The 22,180-nt window shown below is 37.4% G+C and overlaps 1 protein-coding gene across 5 annotated transcripts in view; it reads right to left on the bottom strand.

Annotated features, from left to right (window-relative positions):
• Positions 1-22,180, bottom strand: part of TRIM37 (tripartite motif containing 37) — a 135,160-nt gene that overhangs the window by 90,156 nt on the left and 22,824 nt on the right. For 3 of the 5 annotated variants that reach the window (XM_027625301.2, XM_027625299.1, XM_027625300.2), the window contains exons 7-10: positions 21,994-22,117; positions 21,070-21,137; positions 6,182-6,306; positions 556-606 (exon numbers count right to left, since the gene is read on the bottom strand). In XM_027625301.2, the coding sequence (XP_027481102.1) occupies positions 556-606; positions 6,182-6,306; positions 21,070-21,137; positions 21,994-22,117 (368 nt within the window). The remainder of the gene's footprint in view (positions 1-555; positions 607-6,181; positions 6,307-21,069; positions 21,138-21,993; positions 22,118-22,180) is intronic. The other 2 variants (XM_027625303.2, XM_027625302.1) reach the window with 1 other exon arrangement.

The following is a 22,180-nucleotide window of genomic DNA, read 5'->3' as shown; positions in this document are numbered from 1 at the left end:
TCCTGGAATTTCTCTCCCCAAGGAAAGGCCTTTATTTCATGGTTCTCCATTTCCAAACTGTCACTGAAGACAAGTCCCTTAAGACCTTTGTGTTTTAAGATCCTTGCTTCTAATTTTAGAGAAAAAGCAGTAAAAGCTAACAAAATAACATGCAAGTCACTAAGCCTACAAATTTCTTACAATTATGTCCTCTCATCCATAATTTCTCACTTTTAACTAAGATAAATGGACTCAAATGGACTTCTTCCCACCCCTCTTATTTCTAAGGATAGGTGGCAGGTGTCAACGACCTTAATAATCCCCATCATCCCTCCCTAGCAAAGGCTAAGTGGACCCTCTTCTTTAAAAAAATCGTTCCTTTTCCCAGACTAGAGAAGCAACCTGCCCTGAAGATATAATACAATCCAGACAAATGACTTATATATTTCTAATATTAAACTTGTTTCTTCTAAGACTGAGTGACACAGTTCATTAAGTCTGTATCCTACCCGAAATGATACCTTCCTGGCTCTTATGTATACATACAGAAAACCTCAATTGTCAAAAAACTCTTACCTGAAATTCTCTAAAACAAAAGTTGCTGAATCATAAGATGGTACTAATTCACTAAAAAGAAGCAAAAAGCAAAAAAATTATTTGGCTAAGTTTAAACTTTCATTTAGTTAAAAACCAAAGTTAAGTCCCTCGGTAATATCTTAAAAATGCTGTTAAACTAAGTCCCTAAGAAATATTTTTAAATCCTTACTAAAGTAAACATTAAATCAAATGAATACATAAACCTCAAAAGGTGACATCAAAAGTTCACAATTAAGAGACCCAACAAATACTTTAAAAAATAGCTGGGGTTTTTTTAGAGGCAATATATGATTAAGTATTAAAATAAACATAAGAGACTTTCAAAAGTACTCATGGAAAAAGGAAAAGGAAGAAATGGGTGCTTAGGCTGGGAACCTAAAATACGAAACAAATATAAACAGGTTTAATAAAGTCAAAAGAAAGCAAAAGACATCACAATAAATCTCCAAACTTCCTTCTCTAGAACAAATTATGAGAAATATTGACATTCTTAAATACTTTAAATTCTCAACTACTAGCAAATAAATCTATATCGTTTTATAGAATAAAAATACATAATCACATGGGGGCAAATAGAGTGGATGAACACATTAACAGTTTCTTGGCAAGGCAAGATTACTGCAGGCAACTCTAGTTCCATACAGTCTTCTCCAAAGGGAAGTGAACTATATATAACACAACCACAGTATATACCCTTAGATCATGTAAACAGTCTGTAGCATTGTCATTCAAACACCTCAAAAGTTAGAGTCAGTAAAACATTTATGCTAAAGATAAACATTTATGATAAAAACATGATAAATACCATCATAGACAGTATAATATACAGTACTTATATTTATAAAATTAATAATTTACCAAAAAGATATACTGCAAGGCATTTCACTACATTCTCAGATATATCTTCTAAAGTTCAATTCATGAAAATTTGTTATTACCAAAATAAGATACAAGATAACATCCACAGCATTTTCATATTGTGATGGTCCCTAAAGAAATTAGTGATTTGCCAGTGAAAATACAGCATAGATTTAAAAATATATGATTTTGGGGGGGGGGGGTGCCTGGATGGCTCAGTCAGTTGAGCATTTGGCCCTTGATTTCAGCTCAAGTCATAATGTCAGGGTCGTGAGACTGAGCCCTGCATCAGGCTCTGCACTGGATGTGGAGTCTGCTTGAAATCCTCTCTCCCTTTGCCCACCTCCCTGGTCCTGCAAGCGCACTCTAAAATAAATAAATCTTTAAAAAATATATACATATTATTTTTTATTTTATGGTAAGTATGTACAGATAAATAGCTCGTTATCTTTTTTATAGTAAGTAGATGAAGTTTGCCCTGCAAGAGTTAACTATATAGCTACTATCTTACTATCAAGCACCCCTAACCATATCCCTAGGCAGCTGTTACTTTTTCTTAGAAGACTCACATTCCTCATTCCCAGATGTTTGGCTGGTTAATCTTTACTAATAATTTACTAATACTCCTTATTAGTCACAGACCACTACTGGAGGTCTGCTCTAACTTCTCTCCATTATATGCTCTCCTCACACTCAATGTAAACAAACCCCAATTAGTAGGACCAATGTAATTAGTACCTAGGAAGCCTACCTGGAACCACAAACCTAATCAGAGATCCAAGGAAGTCTCCCCAGGATAATTTTCAAATTTGGTCACGTCATGATATGCTTTTGGCTATAATTTCATGCAACTTCCAATCACACCAGTGTTGGTCAGTTCTCTCACCAAATTCATAACATCTTTCATAATGTTTTTTCCACCATATCCTTAATATCCAGCGTGATACATTTCCTTTGTTGTTTCTGCTGTAAGACCAGACTATCGTTGTCATAATTTTATCAGCCATTAAGGGTCAAAAGAGTCCACCAAAACACAAAATAAATAGAAGGAAATGACATATTTAACTCAGAACAGCGGGGTGGAAAGCTTAGGAGCTAAAGAACTAGAATAGATTGCTAAAGCTCACTAACCAAGATAGCATATTACGTCTGCCCTAGCTCTCACCTGCTGAGAGAAAATCACAATCAGAGCACAGAAAACATCTACCAATCCTAGGGTATTGTGGTATACTACATATGTATAATTTTTAGGGAAACTTTTTGAAAAATAACATCATTAACAAATTAGTGCTATGGGACAGCATTAAGCAGGATGCATTATATAGCTGACCCTTGAACAACATGGGTTTGAATTGTATAGGCTCACTGATATGTGGATATTTTTCATACAGTGCAGCAAATGTATTTTCTCTTATGTTTTTCTCTTCTCTAGCTTACTTTATTGTAAGAATATAGTATATAATACTTACAACATGCAGAATGTGTTAATCGACTTTATGTTATCCATAAGGCTTCTGGTCAATAGTAGGCTATCAGTAGTTAAGCTTTTGGGGAGTCAAAAGTTGTATGTGGATTTTCGAACGCTCAGGGGCCTCCCTAACTCCCACATTGTTCAAAGGCCAACTGTAATTGAGTAACAAATAATAGATTTTAATATACAATTCTCTATTATTTAACATGGAATGGATACCCTCTTCCATGTCTCCTGTGTAGCACCTACAACAGTACTAAACATATAGACAATCTTAAATAAATAACACTGTACTTGTTCAGTAACTTTATTCTCCATTGTGGCTCCACCATGAATCAACTAATGGAACTTAAAGCAATCCAGGTCCATGAGAACAAAGCTTAGGAACATTCACCACTGCCTTTGCACAACTAAAATCTGATCCTAACTTAATGTCAATAAATGTTGGCCTTTCTTATTTGGATCTCTCTACTATGCTGATTCAATGCATCAACAGATGAACACCTGCTTCCTATATACTGCAACCCACAAACTGAGTTTCTATTAAAAACTACAGTGAAGTTACAAGTCAAAATTTCCAGTAAGGCAGCAATAAGCTTTATTGAGGAGAGAGAGGGTCCTAAGGTGAACTTTATCCATGGAAAGCTCCTGAATTGTCATACTTTCTTGTTTTTTAAATTTTTGGTGGTTTCCTCTTTACTGATGTTCCTCCTACCTTCTTCCCTTGCTCCCTGCCTTCCCAATTTCAGTCCCTTCCATCTATACCCAAAAAAGAAGGTAATGAAAAGGAAGGGACAGTTGGGGTTCTGAGCCACTTGGGCACTTACTTAGGGAACAGAAAGCAAAATAATCACTGGATGTAAGAGAGATATGACAAGAAGTCTAACGGAGATGTGCCTGCTTAATGAGCTGCAGCAAGCAGTATCAGCATAGTTTATCTATATCTACAGTTCTCAAATTTTAGTGCAGGATTACTCAGGATGCCCAAGATTCATTTTCTGGACACCACCACCTGATTGTCAGGGAAGAGCCCTGGGAATTTGCATTCTGGACAAACACTCCAGCTGGTTCTGATAAGTGATCCATACACCATACTCTGAAATGAAAAACATTTACCTTTAAAACTTATATTTCATTGCACTGGTGATGGAATGGTTCAGAAAAGGTATTCTTTAAAACTGAAATGACTGACCGTTTTATCAAAAAGGCAGCCTTGGGATACTGGTGAACATCCTAGGTTAACCCAAATCTACTTAAAGATAGCAAATATCAAGTCCTTTTAATAATATTCTTAATATTCTTCTTGATTAAAATAGGAGTATTATACCTGGTTTGTTAATTCCAAGAGAAATGAAGACTTATCAGTCAGAACTACCTGAGTTCTGGTTGTAAAAGAATTTTCTCTTCTGTTTATAGGACTGTGGATGGTCCAGTTATGCCAGTGATTTTAAACCAGGGGCAGTTTTGCTCCCAGGAAGCAGTTGGCAATGTCTGGAAATATTTTTGTCACAACTGTAAAGGGAAAGGTGCTACTGGGATACTGCTAAACACCCTCCAATAAACAACATAGCTCCCTCACCCCACAAAGAATTACCCTGATCAACAATAATGGTTGAAGAACCCTGGCTTGCACTATACAGTCTAGTACCATCAATGCCCTGTGGCCATCAGAGGGCATCACATATTAAAGAAAAAAGGCAGTTAACCATATAAACATTTTTAAAACAAAGGCTATTTCCAAAAGGTACCACAGCTCTCAACATACTAGAAAAACCTGGCAATATTCCATAAGCCATCTTTAAAGTCTAAGATGGACAAAAATCTGTTGTACCAATATATTTTTATCTGAGGCAGTGTTTTAACCTCTCATCATAGGAATCAACTAAGGAAATTTAAAAAGAAAAAAATACAAATGTCTAGTTATACCCAATGTTATGGACTGAATTGTGTCCCCCAAAATTTGTACATTGATGCCCTAACCCGCAATGTATTTGGAGACAGGACCTTTACGGTGGTAATTATGGTTAAATGAGGTTATAAGGGTGGGAGGGACCCTAACTCAATAAAGCTCATGTCCTTAGAAGAGGAAAAGACACCAAACACTGATCTCTGTGTTTGAGAGAAAAGGTCTTTCGAGGATGCAGGGAGAAGGTAGCTGTCTGCAAGTCAGCAAGAGGCCTCATCAGAAATCAAATGTCTTCGCACCTTGATCTTGGACTTCTTGCTTCCCGAACTGTGAGAGAATAAACTTCTGTAGTAAGTAACCACCCAGTCTGTGGTATTTTGTTATGGAAGTCCAAGCAGACTAAGATTTTATTTCAAATGACCTGAGGTATGAGCCAGCACTGGTAATTTTCAAAAGAATCCCAACTGAATATACAGCTAATGTGAGGAACCACTGCTCTAACACCACATGCTTGAAAGAATTCTAAGATTGCCCCAAATAAAAACTAAAAAGATGCATAGAATGCAACCGTTTCCTCCCACTACCTTTTAGGATATGAAGGTAACATCATGTCACCTTCAGAATCTTCTGGCATTTCATCTGTTTTCTGAGTTTTGCTTCAGACAACATATATGTAAGCAATACAGTCACTGTATAATGAAATATAAGTAAATTCAAAAGGTAAATAAAAGAATGAACATACTGCATCATGGATGGACCTTAAGAGCATTATGCTAAGTAAAATAAGTCAGAGAAAGACAAATACCATATGATCTCACTTATATGTGGAATCTAAAAAAGGGGTCAGAAGGTATAAACTTCCAGTTATAAAATAAGTCATGGGGATGTACTGTACAGTATAGTGACTATAGTAAATAATACTGTATTGCATATTCGAAAGTTTCTGAGAGAGATCTTAAAAGTTCTCATTACAAAAAAAATTTTATAACTGTTTATGGTGAGAGATGTTAACTAGACTTAATGACGTGATCATGATTGTGTTGTGATCAACTAATATGAAGTTACTGTCAGTTATACCTCAATTTAAAAAAGTGAAGATACTAATGAAATTGAATTGGGATCAATTCACAGAAGTGAACGTGCTCTTCACTCTAGGAAGAAACTAACTCCTAATCCAAGCTCCTCTCTTCACAATCAAGTGTAAGTCCACAAGTATTTTTTTAACCAGACTTACATGCACAACTAAAGTTCACCAGACCACATCATTATAAATAACACCCTAAAAAACCATGGAGTTAAGAAAAATAACATTCTTTTGAAACAAGTATATGTATTTGCACATAAACTTCAGATAAAAAACTATGTCATACCTGGTAAAGTCTGGTGGAACAGGAGTGGTAACAAAGGATGCCATGGGCTTTCGATGAACTTGCTGAAACATCATGAGGATCTCTGAGCTCTTAGATATCAACTCACTCTTACTACAAGACCGCAGCTGTGTGAGGAAAAAAAACTGAATAAACAAAATTAATATTTAATGGTATCTCAAAATCCTTAATAAAGAATAAAAACAGAAATTATTTTGGTTAGGGGCGCCTGGGTGGCTCAGTTGGTTACGCGGCTGACTCTTGACTTCAGCTCAGGTCATGATCTGGAGGCCCTGCGATTGAGCCCCATGTCAGGGTCCACTCAGGAGGGAGCCTGCTTGAGGATTCTCTCTCCCCCTTTCCCTCGTCCCTCCCCACTGCTCGTGTGTGCTCTTTCTCTAAAATAAATAAATCTTTAAAAAAAATTATGTTGGTTATGTGCTGGAAAAAAATGTGAGATAAAGAAAAATAGAATGACTTTCAAAGTGGTTTTGAGAGTTAAGAAACTACATAGGATCTAGGTTATTTCCATTCTAATGATGAAGTCACTGAAGAAGCATATTTGATTTTAATGCATTTTTCTCTCCTTGAAGCTACCACAAATATATTTTAGACTGGCATAGTGAAGCTATTATGTATATTAACAAACAAACCTCTATAGGTCAATAGCCTTCAAACAAGATTTTCTCAAATTGCACTCCAGGAAGGAGAGAAATGTTAAAATATAACAGACCCAAACAAGTCTTAACCTACATCAATTTGGAAAACACCACTTTATGTAGTACCAAACGTAAAACTGAGAAATTCAACTTTAATAAGTGTGGTAGTTAAAAAGACTTTCTATTCAAGACAACCAATTTGAAGTCTTAATTCTGCCATGCACTAATTATATGACTCTCAGAATCTGTTTATCTGTACAACTGGAATAATATCTGCTGCAGCTTGCTTGTTAAAACAATCATGAAGCTCTAAGGGAGAAAGCTTTATAAACTCTTATAGACTAAACTGTGTCTCCATCAAACTCCTATGTTAAGTTCTAACCCCTAGTAGCTCAGTGTAACTATATTTGGAGATAAAGTCTTTGGAGGACACAGAAAGAAAGTAGACATCTGCAAGAGACACCTCAGGGGAAACCAAACCTGCCAACACTTATCTCAGACTTCCAGCCTCCAGAACTATAAGAAAGTACATTTCTGTTGTTTAAGCCTCCTAGTCTGTGGTATTTAGCTATGGATGCCCTATCAAATTAATATACCATATAAATGATATTCATAATACTCACTACAACTAGGTTTGTATCTTTAAAATGATGGTTGTTTAGGGGCGCCTGGGTGGCTCAAATGGTTAAGTGTCTGCCTTCAGCTCAGGTCATGATCTTGGGGTCCTGGGATCGAGCCCCACATCGGCTTCCCTGCTCAATGGGGAGTCTGCTTCTCCCTCCCCGGCTGCCCCACCTCTGGCTCGTGCTCTCTCACTCTCTCTCCAATGAATAAATAAAATCTTAAAAAAAAAAAAGTTTTAAAAAATGATAGTTGTTTATAGCTCACAAAGAATAATATGACTAGTATCATATGAAAAATATCAAAATTTATAGCTTGTATTCAAATATTTATTGAAAGCATATTATAAATATCCTTCCTTGATCCCATTTCCTTCAAAGATAATTCACTCAAGTTTATTATTGCTATACACGTATTTCCACATTATGTGTTCAGCAGTGTTCTGTTTTTAAGACTTTACACAAATACTACCAAGCTATGTCACGATGTAGCCTACATTTTCTACTTACCACAGTTTTAGATTTGTTTATTGATATTTATAAACCTACTCATTTCAGCAGTTTTAAAGAGAATATCATTGCATATATATAGCATTAAGTTATTTTTCTCTGTCAATGGACAACTGGGTTGTTTCCCATTCTTCATAAGTAACTCAGGAGTAAATAAAGACCCTTGTGCACAGTTCCTGTACACAGATGCAAGTTTCTCACATTATGTCTTGATATAGGACAAGAATCCCAACTTTTTTTTTTAAATCCAGGAGTATGTTGGCTATTTGGGACCCCTTGTCTTTCATATTAATATTGGAATTTTACCAAATTCTGAGAAAATTCATGTTGAAATAAAGACGGAACTACACTTGTAGAATGATATCAAGAGAATTGTACATTGGGAATATTGAACTTTCCCCTAGATAAGTATACTGTAGCCCACAAAATGTAATAGGCTACGTTATTAAACATAACTATTTTATGTGCCATTAAGAAAAGAAAGTTGGGGCGCCTGGGTGGCTCAGTCGTTAAGCGTCTGCCTTTGGCTCAGGTCATGATCCCAGGGTCCTGGGATCGAGCCCCACATCGGGCTCCCTGATCAGCGGGAAGCCTGCTTCTCCCTCTCCCACTCCCTCTGCTTGTGTTCCCTCTCTTGCTGTGTCTCTGTCAAATAAATAAAAATCTTTAAAAAAAAAAAAAGTCAATAAATTATGGCTATATCAACTGTTACGACACATCCCATTTCAAAGATGGTATAACATACATCTGAGAATTAATGAAATACAGGACATTTCTTCATTCAATTCTTTCTTGTTTTATAGTAGTGTCTACAAAGATCTTCAACAGGGGTGCCTGGGTCGCTCAGTTGGTTAGGCGTCCGTCTTCAGCTCAGGTCATGATCGATCTCTGGGTCCTGAGACAGAGTCCCACATCAGGCTTCCTGCTCAGCAGGGAGTCTGTTCCTCTCTCTCTCCCCATTCCTGCCCCTCCCCACTGCTCATTCTCTCTCTCAAATAAATCTTAAAAAAAACAAGGTCTTCAACATATTTTATTAAACTTATTCAAAATTCTCCCTTTTTATTATCAATAGGATTTTTTTAATTAAGTTTTCTAGCTGATTATTCCTGATATATGAAAACACTACTGATTTTTAGGCCTTGATTGTATATCTGCAACCAAGATTAACTCACTAAAAAGGTGTAAGTTATATACTTTCTATGTAGATAACCACATCCTCTGCAAATAACCAATTTTATTTCTTCCTTTCAATATATTTATACTACATTTATTGTCTTAATTTAATACACAGGACCGGGGCCTGGGTGGCTTAGTCAGTTAAGTGTCCAAGTCATGGTTTGGGCTCAGGTCATCTCAGGGTAATGGGATTGAGCTCACGTCAGGCTCTGCACTCAGTGGGGAGTCTGCTTGAGATTCTCTAAAATAAATAAATCTTTTAAAAAGAATACACAGGACCAGTACACTCAGAAATGAAGCAATGATAAGAGGCAACCCTGGATTCTTTATCAGAGAGATTTTCAAGTTTTACCATTCAGACTGTTTCCTATAGATCTTTAAAATAGTTCCCTTTTATTCCTAGTTTGCTAAATAATTTGGCCATGAATGAGAATCAAATACAATAATGTTTTAAAAATTATTATCCTATTCATTTCTATTTATATATTCATGTGGTTTTGTCCTTTAATCTCGAGTTATAATCAAGAATATTTTTCTGGTAATGAAACATTCCTTTCATTCCTTTGATTGACCTTGCCCAGGCTTGTTGTTTTTTCGGGTTTTTTTGTTTTTAAAGATTTTATTTTGCAGAGGCTGCTGGGAAGATGGCTGAGTAGGACGTCCCTGGGCTCACCTGTTGCCACGTGGCTGCCTAGAGAGCACCCACATCAGGATAAATAACCCAGAAAGCAGCCCAAAAACTGGCAGAACAAACTCTCCGCAGCCCGGCATAGACAAGAGGCCACAGCGAAGCAGATCCACCCCCTCTGATCGCTCTTGGCAAGATCCCATCAAAGCAGTGCCACAAGCCTGGCAGTGTGCATGCAGCCCAGACAAGGGCCAGCACCACTCCTGCCCCAGGGAGAGGGGAAGATAACCACACACCAGTCTGACTGTGACCCCAGCAGTGGGCTGGGGGCAGGCAGTGGATCTGACTGCAGGCCCCACCAACAAAAGCTTCTCAGGGGACTACACAGGGACAGTGCCTGCAGTTTGGTGCTACTGCATCTCTGGCAAACGCCTGGTCTGACTCAACTCAAGCCCAAAGCAGCCCCGGAGCAGCCCACTAACACCACGGGCACCAGAATCTGCCCACAACAGGCAGAGAGCCATCGCAGACAACAGGACTGAAGGCAAACACATCTTAGCCACAATGGTAGGACACCCGTGGAGCAACACACATAGGAGACACACCCTGAAGCACCAGGTTCTGGGGAACACACATTGCACCGCAGGACCTCTTCTTCATAAAGCCACTACTTTCAAGTGCAGGAGACGTAGCTGACTTTCCTAACAGAAAAACAGCCAACACAAGAGACAGAATGAGGAGACAGAGGAATATGTCCCAAATCAAAGAATAGGACAAAATCAGAGCAGGAGACCTAAGCGAAACGGAGGTAATATGTCTGATAGCGAATTTAAAGTAACGCTCATAAAGATACTCGCTAGAACTGAGGAAGGAGTGCAGGACCTCCATGAGACCCTCCACCAAGAGACACAAAACATAAAAAGGAACCAACTAGAGCTACTGGACTCACTAAATGGAAATAAAAATAGACCATCTGGAATAAATAGCAAGAAAGAGGAAGTAGAAGAAAGAATCAGCCACCCAGAGGACAGAGTCATGGAAAGAAATCAAGCCGAGCAAATGAGAAGGGGGAAAAAATACACAAAATGAAAACAGACCCAGGGAACTCAGCAACACTGTCAGGCGTAACAGTTGCATGATAGGGATTCCAGAAGGAGAAGAGCGAGAAAAGGGGGCAGAAGATGTGTCTGAAGAAATAATAGCTGAAAACTTCCTGAATCTGGGGAAGGAAAGAGAAATCCAGATCCAGGAGGCACAGAGAGCCCCCAACACAACCAACCCAAAGAGGTATGCACCAAGACACAAAGTAAATAAGATGGCCAAAAGTAGTGATAAAGAGAGAATTTTAAAAGCAGCAAGAGAAAGGAAAGCAGGTACATACAAGGGAAACCCCATACGGCTATCAGTGGGTTTTTCAGCAGAAACTCTGCAAGCCAGAAGAAAGTGGCATGATAAATTCCAACTACTAAAAGGAAAAAATCTACAGCCAAGAATACTCTATCCAGCAAGGCTTTCATTTAGAATACAGGGAGAGATCGAGTTTCCCAGAAAAACAAAAATTAAAAGCAAAATGAGCCACGTCCCTGTCACACACGATGCCATCAGCCTGTGGGTCCCAAATTCACAGTCCAGCCACCCTCCTGCCCGAGTCCATGCACGGCCTGCCACCTGCTAAATGCCAAGTCAACATACCTGCACTTCAGATTGCCAAGGGATCAAACTAACACTCTTCCCCTCAAATTCTAGCCCCTGTGCTCAAGTTTGTGCACAAAAGTGGGCATAATTATAACAGCAGAATGAAGCAACCCAAACATCTATCTCTGTGGAATATAGAATGGATAAAAGGAGTGTGCTAGGCTGAGAACATCTCCAACAAGCACATCAAAGAACAATACATACAGCATGATTCTGGTTAGTTAAAAAAAAAAAAAAAAAACCCAAACCTGGGAAGAATAAAACAAGATGAAACCGGAGGGGGAGACAAACCATAAGAGACTTCTTAAGCATAGGAAAGAAACTGAGGCTTGCCGGAGGGGAGGTGGGGGGGCGTGGGGTAACTGGGTGGTGGGCATGAAGGAGGACATGTGATGGAATGAGCATTGGGTGTTGTATGCAACTGATGAATCACTGAACTCTACCTCTGAAACTAGTAATACACTATATTGTTAATTAATTGAACTTAAAATTAAAAAAAAGGAAACACCCCCAAAAGGAAAAGATTTTATTTTTAAGTAATCTCTACACCCAATGTAGGGCTCGAACCCACAACCCCAAGATCAAGAGTCACTCCACCATCTGAGCCAGCCAGGCACCCTAGTCTTGCTTGTTTTCATAAATATCCTACTGATTTCTGTCTGCTAGTACATTTTTAAGATTTTGGCATTTAGTTTTCAATAAAACTGAGCTTTAATGTTCTTATATTGTTCTTATGACAACTGGCTATTAATGTTACATTGTTTAAAAGAATGGTATGTAATACTTTTGTATTCATTAAGAAAAAATTACTTATGATAGGCAACAGACACTTAAAGATTTGGTAAAAATTTTCCATTAGTCTGAATTTTATGCCTTTTGAAGCAGACTTATTACCAATAAAATTCACTTAATGTTTCTTGTTTAAATTATAGACATTCTATGGGGCGCCTAGGTAGCTCAGTCAGTTAAGTGTCCAACTCTTGATCTCAGCTCAGGTCTTGATCTCAGGGTCATGAGTTCAAGCCCCGCACTGGGCTCCACACTGGATGTGGAGTCTGCTTAATAAAAAAAATAATTAATTATGTACTCTTAAGTGACTCTTGATAATTACAATTTCCTAAAAATTATCCTCTTCATGTAGATTCTACCTCAATAAAGTTGCTCATACTTGTAAAGCACATAAAACACTGGTATATAGTAAGCACTATGTAAATATTTAGTTTTAAAAATTTTTATTATTTAAATTTCTACTGTATTTATAGTCCAATTCTTCTTCCCAATATAACATTGGACACTTCATTTTTCTTGATAACCTTGCTAGAATATCTATGTTTTTCAAAGATCCAATATTAGGTATGCAGATACTCCCAACTATTTCACGGCATTCTCTTTTGTGAATTTCATCAATATCTTCATGATTTCTTTCCATTTTATGCCTCTACACTATTGTTCCTTTATTGGCTTGTTCAGTTGAACACTTAACTCATTTATTCATAATTTTCCTAAACTGCATTTTAGACTAAAAGTCTCCTTCTAAATATCCCTTAGTTATGTCTGATATTTTAATGCTTTATCATTTTCTTTTTAAAAAAAATTTTATTTATTTGAAAGAGAGAGCAAGAGAAAGCACGAGCGGAGGACAGGGAGGAGAAACAGGCTGCCCACTGAGTAGGGAGCCCGATGTGGGGCTCAATCCCAGGACCCTGGGATCATGACCTGAGCCAAAGACAAAAGCTTAAATGACTGAGCCACCCAGGCACCCCAATAAATTTCATTTTTTTTTAAAGATTTTATTTATTTATTTGAGAGAGAGAATGAGAGAGAGAGAGCACATGAGAGGAGGGAGGGTCAGAGGGCGAAGCAGACTCCCCACCAAGCAAGGAGCGTGATGCAGGACTTGATCCAGGGACTCCAGGATCATGACCTGAGCCGAAGGCAGTCGCTTAACCAACTGAGCCACCCAGGCGCCCTAATTTATCATTTCAATTGCAATGTCCTCTTTAGCTCAAGAACTTTGTAGATATTTAACACCTCAGTGCATATTTACATATATATGATTTTTAAAATAATGCTTTTGTTTTTGATGTCTACCTTAACTATACTTCGGTCACAGAACATGTTCTTTATATATATTTCTGAAATTTCTTCAGACTTTTATATACCTTAGTACATGATCAAGTATTGAAATGGTTTCATATGGACTGAAAAAGAGTATGTATTCTTCATTTCTGGATTCAGAGTTCCACACATACCTTTTAAAGAAAACAACTTAATTTTTTCTTTTTCAAATATCCTCTATTCTTACACCTTTTGTTAGTTGGTGCTATCAGTTTTTAGCTATTTAATCACTCACTATACTGATTTTATCAAAATCTTGTAATTCTGTCAGTATCTGCTTTTTATTTTGAGTTTATCCTAGAATACAAAATCATAACTGTCTTACCTACTTTTTCTTAAGGTAGAATGTTCCCTTTTTGTCAGTGTTACTTTTCATCACTAGTAATGCTTTTTCCCCCCACTTTAAATTCCTGATCATTCCCTAGATCTAAGTCTTTTTTAATTTTATTTTATTTATTTATTTGAGAGAGAGAGAGCATGAGAGGGCAGAGGGTCAGAGGGAGAAGCAGACTCCCTGCTGAGTCAGGAGCCTGATGTGGGACTCGATCCTGGGACTCCAGGATTATGACCTGAGCTGAAGGCAGCTGCTTAACCATCTGAGCCACCCAGGCGTGCCACGCCCCCCACCCCGGATCTAGGTCTTATTAAGTAGATCATTGTGGGATTTTTTTTTTAAGTTCAGATTAATCCATATACTCAAGATAAAAGAAAAAAATACTCAAGGGGCTCCTGGGTGGCTCAGTTGTTGGGCGTCTGCCTTCGGCTCAGGTCATGATCCCAGGGTCCTGGGATCGAGCCCCGCATCGGGCTCCCTGCTCCGTGGGAAGCCTGCTTCTCCTTCTCCCACTCCCCCTGCTTATATTCCCTCTCTTGCTGTCTCTCTGTCAAATAAATAAATAAAATCTTAAAAAAAAAAAAAAACTCAATTCAAAAATGACCAAAACAGGGAACAAGAAACTGATAGGACAAACAGCAAGATGTTAGACTCAAACTTCACAATATCAGTAAGTACAATGAATGTGAACATCCTTAACATCCCAGTTAAAAGTCAAAGATTGTCCAACTGGATTTAAAAGACCAGAACCAATTGTATGCAGCCTACAAGACATAGACTTTAAATGTTTAGAAACAAATACATTAAAAATAAAATGTCAGAATAAGATATATCATAGTTAAAGAAGAAGTGACTTTTTGAAATCAAATAGATTTTAAAGCAAAAAATGTTATGAGGATAAAGAAGGTCATTTCACAGTGATAATGGGAACAATTAATCAAGAGAATACCACAATCCTAGATGTTTAGGACCCTGATAGTAGGCTTCAAAATATATGAAGCAAAAACTGATAGAACTGCCAAAAGACAAGACAAATACACAACTATTGCTGAAAATGTCAACAGCCTTCTCTCAATAATAAAACAAGTAGACAAAAAATTCACAATATAGTAGACCAACACAACATCACCCACCACCTTAACCTCATGACATTACATACTATCAGAAAATCCCCCCAAATTTTTGGAAACTAAATAACATTTCTGAAGGACCGTGGGTCAAAGAATAAATCACAAAGGAAAAAAGTATTGTGAACACAAATGTCTCAAATGAACAACGCCAACTTCCATCTTAAGATTTTAGAAAAAGAGCAAATTAAATGCAAAGCAAAAGAAAGAAAACACTTAGATCAAAACAAAAATCAGTAAAATAGAAAACAAAAACAACTGAGAAAAACCAAAAGCTATGTATTTGAAAACATCAACAAAAAGGGGAAAAAGACACAAATTACCATTATCAGGAAAGAAAGAGGTGATAACACTGCATTCTACAAACGTTAAAGGATAACAAGAGAGTATCATGATTTTTGCACCAATAAATTTCGCAAATTCAAATGAAGTAATTCCTTGAAAGACACAAACTACCAAAGCTCACTCAAGAAATAAGTAAAATAAGGGCACCTGAGTGGCTCAGTCAGTTAAGCATCTGACTCTTGATTTTGGCTCAGGTCATGATCTCAGGGTTGTGAGATTGAGCCCACTCTGCACTAGATGTGGAATTTGCTTAGGATTGTCTCTTCCTCTCCCTCTGCCCCTCCCCACCCCCACAAACTCGCTCTAAAAAAAAATAAAATAAGAATAAGAAATAAGTAAGATAAACTGCTCTAAATCAATTGAAGAAACTGAATTTGTAGTTGAAAACCATTCCACAAAGAAATCAAGGCCCAAATGTCTTCACTGGTAAACTGTATCAAACCTGTAAAGGAACAATACCAATTCTACACAACTTCTTCCAGAAAACTGAAGAGGGCATAGTTTAAAATTCTTTGAGGCCATCATTACTCTAATAACAAAGCCAGAGAAAGATACTTTGAGAAAAGAAAATTACCGTCTAATATCCCTCAGGCACAAAAATGCAAAAATTCTAAACAAAATCTTACTTAATCAAATCTAATAATGCATTAAAAGGACAATAACCAAATCAGGGTTTTTATCCCTTAAGTACAAAGTTGGTATAACATTAAAAAAAAAAAAAAAGGTTAATGGGACGTATAGGTGGCTCAGTCAGTTAAACGTCTGCCTTCAGCTCAGAACATGACCCCAGGATCCTGGGATGGAGCCCCGCATCAGGCTCCTTTCTCAGTGGGGAGCCTGCTTCTCCTTTGCCTGCCACCCCCCCAGCTCTGCGCACGCGCTCTCTCTCTGACAAAGAAATAAAATCTTAAAAAAAAGTTAATCCATTTAAAGAATGAAAAAAGAAAACCATATGATAATCTCAATACATGCAGAAAAAGAATTTGAGAAATCCAACATTCATTCCTAATGAAAATTCTCATCAAACAGGAAAAGAATTCCAAAACCTGATAATGAATATCTACAATAGGGGCGCCTGGGTGGCTCAGCTGGTTGAGCATCCGACTCTTGATCTAAGCTCAGGTCTTGATCTCACAGTTGTGGGTTTGAGCCCCACACTGGGCTCCACGCTGGGCATGGAGCCTACTTAAAAAAAAAAAAAAAATCTACAATAAACCCACTGCTAACATCATACTTAAATCAACACAATACTAGAAGTTCTGGTCAGTAAAACCTGACAGGGAACTAAATAAAAAGCAAATCAAAAAGAAAACTGTCTGTATTCAGAGATAACAAGATTATCTACAGGCAATCCCAGGAATCTAAAAGATAGCAACTAGAACTAATAAATTTAGCAAGATTGAAAAATACAGGATCAATATATAAAAATCAATTACATAAGCACAAGAAATCAGAAATTAAAAATTTTTAAAAACACTATTTACTATAGCATCAAGAATTTTGAAATACTGAATAAATCTGACATAAAATGTGAAAAACTTGTATCCTGAAAAGTACGAAACACTGCTAAGAGAAATTATAAAAGACCTAAATAAATGGAGTCTTCATGAACAAAGACTCAGTATTAAGACGTTACATCTTCCTAAATTGATTTATAGATCCAATGCAATTTTGATCAAAACCCCAAAACTCTTTGGTACAAATTAACAAGCTGATTCTAAAATTCATATAGAAATGCAAAGAACCTGCAAAGAAATGCAAAGCAACTCTAAAAAAACGAAGAGCGAAGCTGGAAAGCTAACATTACCTGTTTTATTATAAAGCTATAGTAATGAAAACAGTATAGTACTATCATTAAAAATAAATAAAGCAATGGAACAGAACAGAGTCCAGAAATATACCAATGTATACATGGACAACTAATTTTTTAAAAAGATGCAAAGACAATTCAGTGAAGAAACACTGGTCTTCAACAAATGGTGCTGGAAAAAATGGATAACCATTACCAAAAAAATATTTAAAAAATTTTAAAAACTACCTTGAATTCATATCTCACACTAAAAATAAAATTAATTAAAAAAGACCATAAACCTAAATATGAAATCTAAAACTACAAGTTTTCTGCAAGAAAACACAGGAAAAACTTTTTATGATCTTGGGTTAGGTAAAAATTTCTTAGCTATGACACCAAAAGAACAAATTGATAACTTACACTTTATTAAGATCGAAAAGACACCTCAACAAAGAAAATATACGGATGGCAAATTAAGTTCAAGAAGGGATGCTTAATGGGGCACCTGGGTGGCTCAGTCGGTTAAGTGGCTGCCTTCGGCTCAGGTCATGATCCCAGGGTCCTGGGACTGAGCCCCGCAATGGGCTCTCTGATCAGCAGGAAGACTGTCCTCCCTCTGCCACTCCCCCTGCTTGTGTTCCCTCTCTCTGTCTCTGTCAAAAAAATAAAATCTTAAAAAAAAAAAAAATGCGTAACATCATTAGTTGTAAGACACATGCAAACTAAAGCCATAATAAAATGCTATTACACTCCTATGAGACTAGTTAAAATCTAAAAAATTGAGTATGTGTTGGCAATGATGTGGAAGAACCGGTACTCTCACAGACTACTGATGGAAATACAAAATGGTACAATCACTTCAGAAAATAGTTGGCAGGCACTAAAAAATTAACCATATACCTATCAATTTACCAAGCCACCGTAGCTTGGGTGGACCTAAGAGTAAAGGAAATATATGTCCATATATAAATTTGTATGTGAATGTTCACTATAACTTTATTTGTAACAGCCAAAACAGGAACCAACCCAAATGGCCATAAACAACTGAACAGAAAAACAAAATGTGGCATATGCAATACAATGTATATCATACATACACATACACACACACACACACACACACACACACACACACACACACACACACACAGAAGGGGTGCCGGCTGGCTCAGTCAGAAGAGCATGGACTCTTGATCATGGGGTCGTGAGTTTGAGCCCCACAGTGGGTATAAAGATTACTTTCATAAATAAATATAAAAAAAAACCACAAAGGAACACTACCCACAATTAAAAAGGAAAGAACTGATATATGAAGGAATTGCAAAATAATTTTGCTGACTGAAAGAAGTCAAACAAAATAAGTACATAATATGTATGATTCCAATTATAACTCTAGAAAATGCAAATTTATCTATGATAGAAAGCAGACGGGGCATTGCCTGGAGAAGCAGGAGGAGAATTTATAAAGAAGCGCAAAGAAATTTTGGGGGATAATGAATATGTTCACTATCTTGACTATGGGGATAGTTTTACAGGTATATACTTTATCACAACTTATCAAGTCATACACTTTAAATACATGCCAATTATTGTCAATTATTCTTCAATAAAGCTGTTAAAAAAAAAGTACACAGATCCCTAGATCCCTGCCCCTATTCCACCACAGATGGTTTAAATTTGTCTCAAAACTCTAGCAGAAAGGTGCTGGTTTATTCTCTGGAGAGGAAAAAACAATCTCTGGACTAGGGGAAGATGCACAATTAAGAATATTAAAGAGAAAAACAAGAGTCTTTTTTTTTTTAAGATTTTATTTATTCATTTGAGACACAGAGATACAGAGAGAGAGAAAGCAGGAGCAGGGGGAGAGGCAGGAGGAGAGGCAGTGGGAGAGGGAGAAGCAGGCTCCCCGCTGAGCCAGGAGCCCGATGTGGGGCTCGATCCCAGGACCCTGGGATCATGACCTGAGCCGAAGGCAGACACTTAACCATCTGAGCCACCCAGGCGCCCCATAAAACAAGAGTCTTTAAATAAATATTTACATACCGAATTATATTAAGCTGTCAGTCAAGTGTAAAGACTGAATAAAAATATTTCAGACATGCAATCTTGAAAAATTATTCTGAGGGGCACCTGGGTAGTTCCATCAGTGAAGCATCTGACTCTTGATTTCAGCTCAGGTCATGATATCAGGGTTGTGAAATCGAGCCCTGTGTCGGGCTCCACACTGGGCATGGAGCCTCTTTAGGATTCTCTCTCTCCCTCTGCCCCCCCACCTCTGCCTCTCACTCTTGCTGTCTCCCTCCCTCTCTCTCTCTCAAAACAAAGAAAAATTTATCCTGATTAACCTTTCAGGAAAACTAAAGGAGGATATGTGATACCAAAACAAGTAAGTAAAGCAAGAGAGAGGAAGCCATGGAAATCAGGAAACATGGAATTCAAGCCAAGAAATAAGTAAAAAGGGCATCTGGGTGGCTCAGCCAGTTAAACATCTGACTTTGGCTGGGGTCATGATCTTGGGGTCCTGGGATTGGCCTGGCATCGACTCGGGCTCACTGCCTAGTGGGGAGTCTGCTTCTCCTTCTCCCCCTGCCCCTCCCGCCAACTTGTGCTCTCTCTCTCTCTCCCTAATAAATAAAATCTTAAAAAAAAAAGTAAATGGAAAAAAGTGAATGGAATCCCCAGGATGATAATTAAAAGAATAATCCAAGGAAACAGCTATGTATCAGGCAAAGAAAGGAATTCAAGAATTCCAAAACCAAAAAAAAGACAGATTACTGTATCAGCTATTATGTAACACTATACATTTTATTCATTCCCTATGTACTTTAACCCCACCTACTCCATTCTTCTTATTTTTTTTTTAAAGATTACATTTACTTATTTGTCAGAGAGAGAGAGAGAGAGAGAGAGAGAGCACAAGCAGGGAGAGTGGCAGGCAGAGAGAGAGAGAAGCAGGCTGCCCACTGAGCAGGGAGCCCAAGGCGGGGCTCGATCCCAGGACCCTGAGATCATGACCTGAGCCAAAGGCAGACACTTAACCAACTGAGCCACCCAGGAGTCCTCCCACCTACCCCATTCTATGAAGGCAGACGTTTTTGCCATTTTGTCCACTGCTATGTTCTGAACATCTAAAAAAATGCCAGTTATATATTTGGTACTTAATAAAAATTTCCTTAACAAATAAAAATGTTAATTTTACCATAAGACTCACCGTATATAATCAGCAATATTCTAACTCAAAGTCACGACTTAAGTCACAATGTCAGAAGATTTTTATCTTTTATAGATTCACAGATTTCTATGGGCTATTCCCCATAAAAATAATTGAATTCTTTTTTTTTTTAAAGATTATTTATTCTTTTATTTGACAGAGACACAGCGAGAGAGGGAACACAAGTGGGGGGAGTGGGTGAGGGAGAAGCAGGCCCCCCGCCGAGCAGGGAGCCTGATGCGGGGCTCCATCCCAGGACCCTGGGATCATGACCTGAGCTGAAGGCAGACGCTTAATGACTGAGCCACCCAGGCACCCCAAAAATTCTTTTTTTTGGACAGGATTATGTACGACCAGAAGATTGGGAGATCTATGTGTGCTATATTAGGAACTTTTATGCAATAGGAATCAGCTGATTCAAGTTTTCTCCATGTTTGGGAACAAGATAAAATTAATAAGATTTATTCTGTTTTGTAAGAGTGCAATTATTTTGGGGCACCTGCTCCGCGGGAAGCCTGCTTCTCCCTCTCCCACTCCCCCTGCTTGTGTTCCCTCTCTCGCTGTGTCCCTGTCAAATAAATAAATAAAATCTTAAAAAAAAAAAAAAAAACGAAAAAAGAATTTTTTTTAAAGCCTGTTGACAGACTTTATTTCATTACATTTATTATTTCATCACCTGGTGCTCTACCTCCTGAAGTAAGGATTCCAAGAGCTCTGTTTCTTGTGTTAGAGATGTCTTCTGACCTATTTAAAAACACAAAACACCAACACTCAGGCTCATTACTGGTTAAGAATGAAATTAACTTTCATTGAACATAGTCAATAACAAGGAATCAACTTCAAGTAAATAAAACTTCACTACAGCTACCCTAAAACATTTTCCCAGAGCTTTAAAAGGTTCAATCTAATATTGTAGTAGCTTTGACAAGGGAATTTCAGAATCAACCCTAACTACAATTTTAGACAAACTGCAATTCAGGTCTGTTAAATTCATCTAGAAATACAATGACAATATATTCTGTAAGGAAATTAACGTTACTGTTTCTTCCAAAGGAATACAAGTATCTAGAAAAGTACATTTTTTAACTCAATCAACTCTTCTGAAGTAATTCTTTCCCAGAATGTAACTAAGGCTTAAAAAGAGGAATATAGTAAGTTGGCCAGATGTTACACTACATGTCAGCAAAAGGTATGTTCTTTAAACATAAGAATCTGTATTTAAAAAAAAAAAGCCCAGACAGAAGTAGTCTCAAGAAGCTGGAAACACACAAGAATAAGGAATTATTATTACAGAATTACTATAGAGAAGGAAGAAACTGCTTTACATGTTGAAAAAAAAATGATGATGACAAGGCAGGCATGCCTGCCAAATCAGACCATTTTCTTTGTAAATCACTAAAGAGCTAGAAGCATACACACCCATGAGTTTAGCAGAAGTTATATCAATTATGTGTACTATTATTTGATACATTTAACAGGTGGAACTTTTACTTTTGAAAGCAATCTTTTCCAAGCCTGTAACAATTCATCAACCTTTACTCTTTCAAGACTAAACCTCAAGGAGGCACCACGTATTCCAACAGCATAGGAAAACACTCACCCATTAGTGTTATGAGCTTATTCTTCAATTGTGTGTCTAACCGTGCAATCATCATCTCCACTGCATTCCTAATTTCCCGAACACGCTCGTCTTTTGCATTTCGAACAGCTTCTACGTTTCTTTCCTAGAAAAGAGGAAAAAAAAAAACTGAAGAATTTTTAAAACAAAAGCAATGCAATTATTCTTA

This window comes from Zalophus californianus, chromosome 16 (genome assembly GCF_009762305.2).
Source record: "Zalophus californianus isolate mZalCal1 chromosome 16, mZalCal1.pri.v2, whole genome shotgun sequence".
NCBI lineage: Eukaryota > Metazoa > Chordata > Mammalia > Carnivora > Otariidae > Zalophus > Zalophus californianus.
Note: the sequence above shows the minus strand (reverse complement) of the source record. Positions and strands in the feature narration are given on the sequence as shown.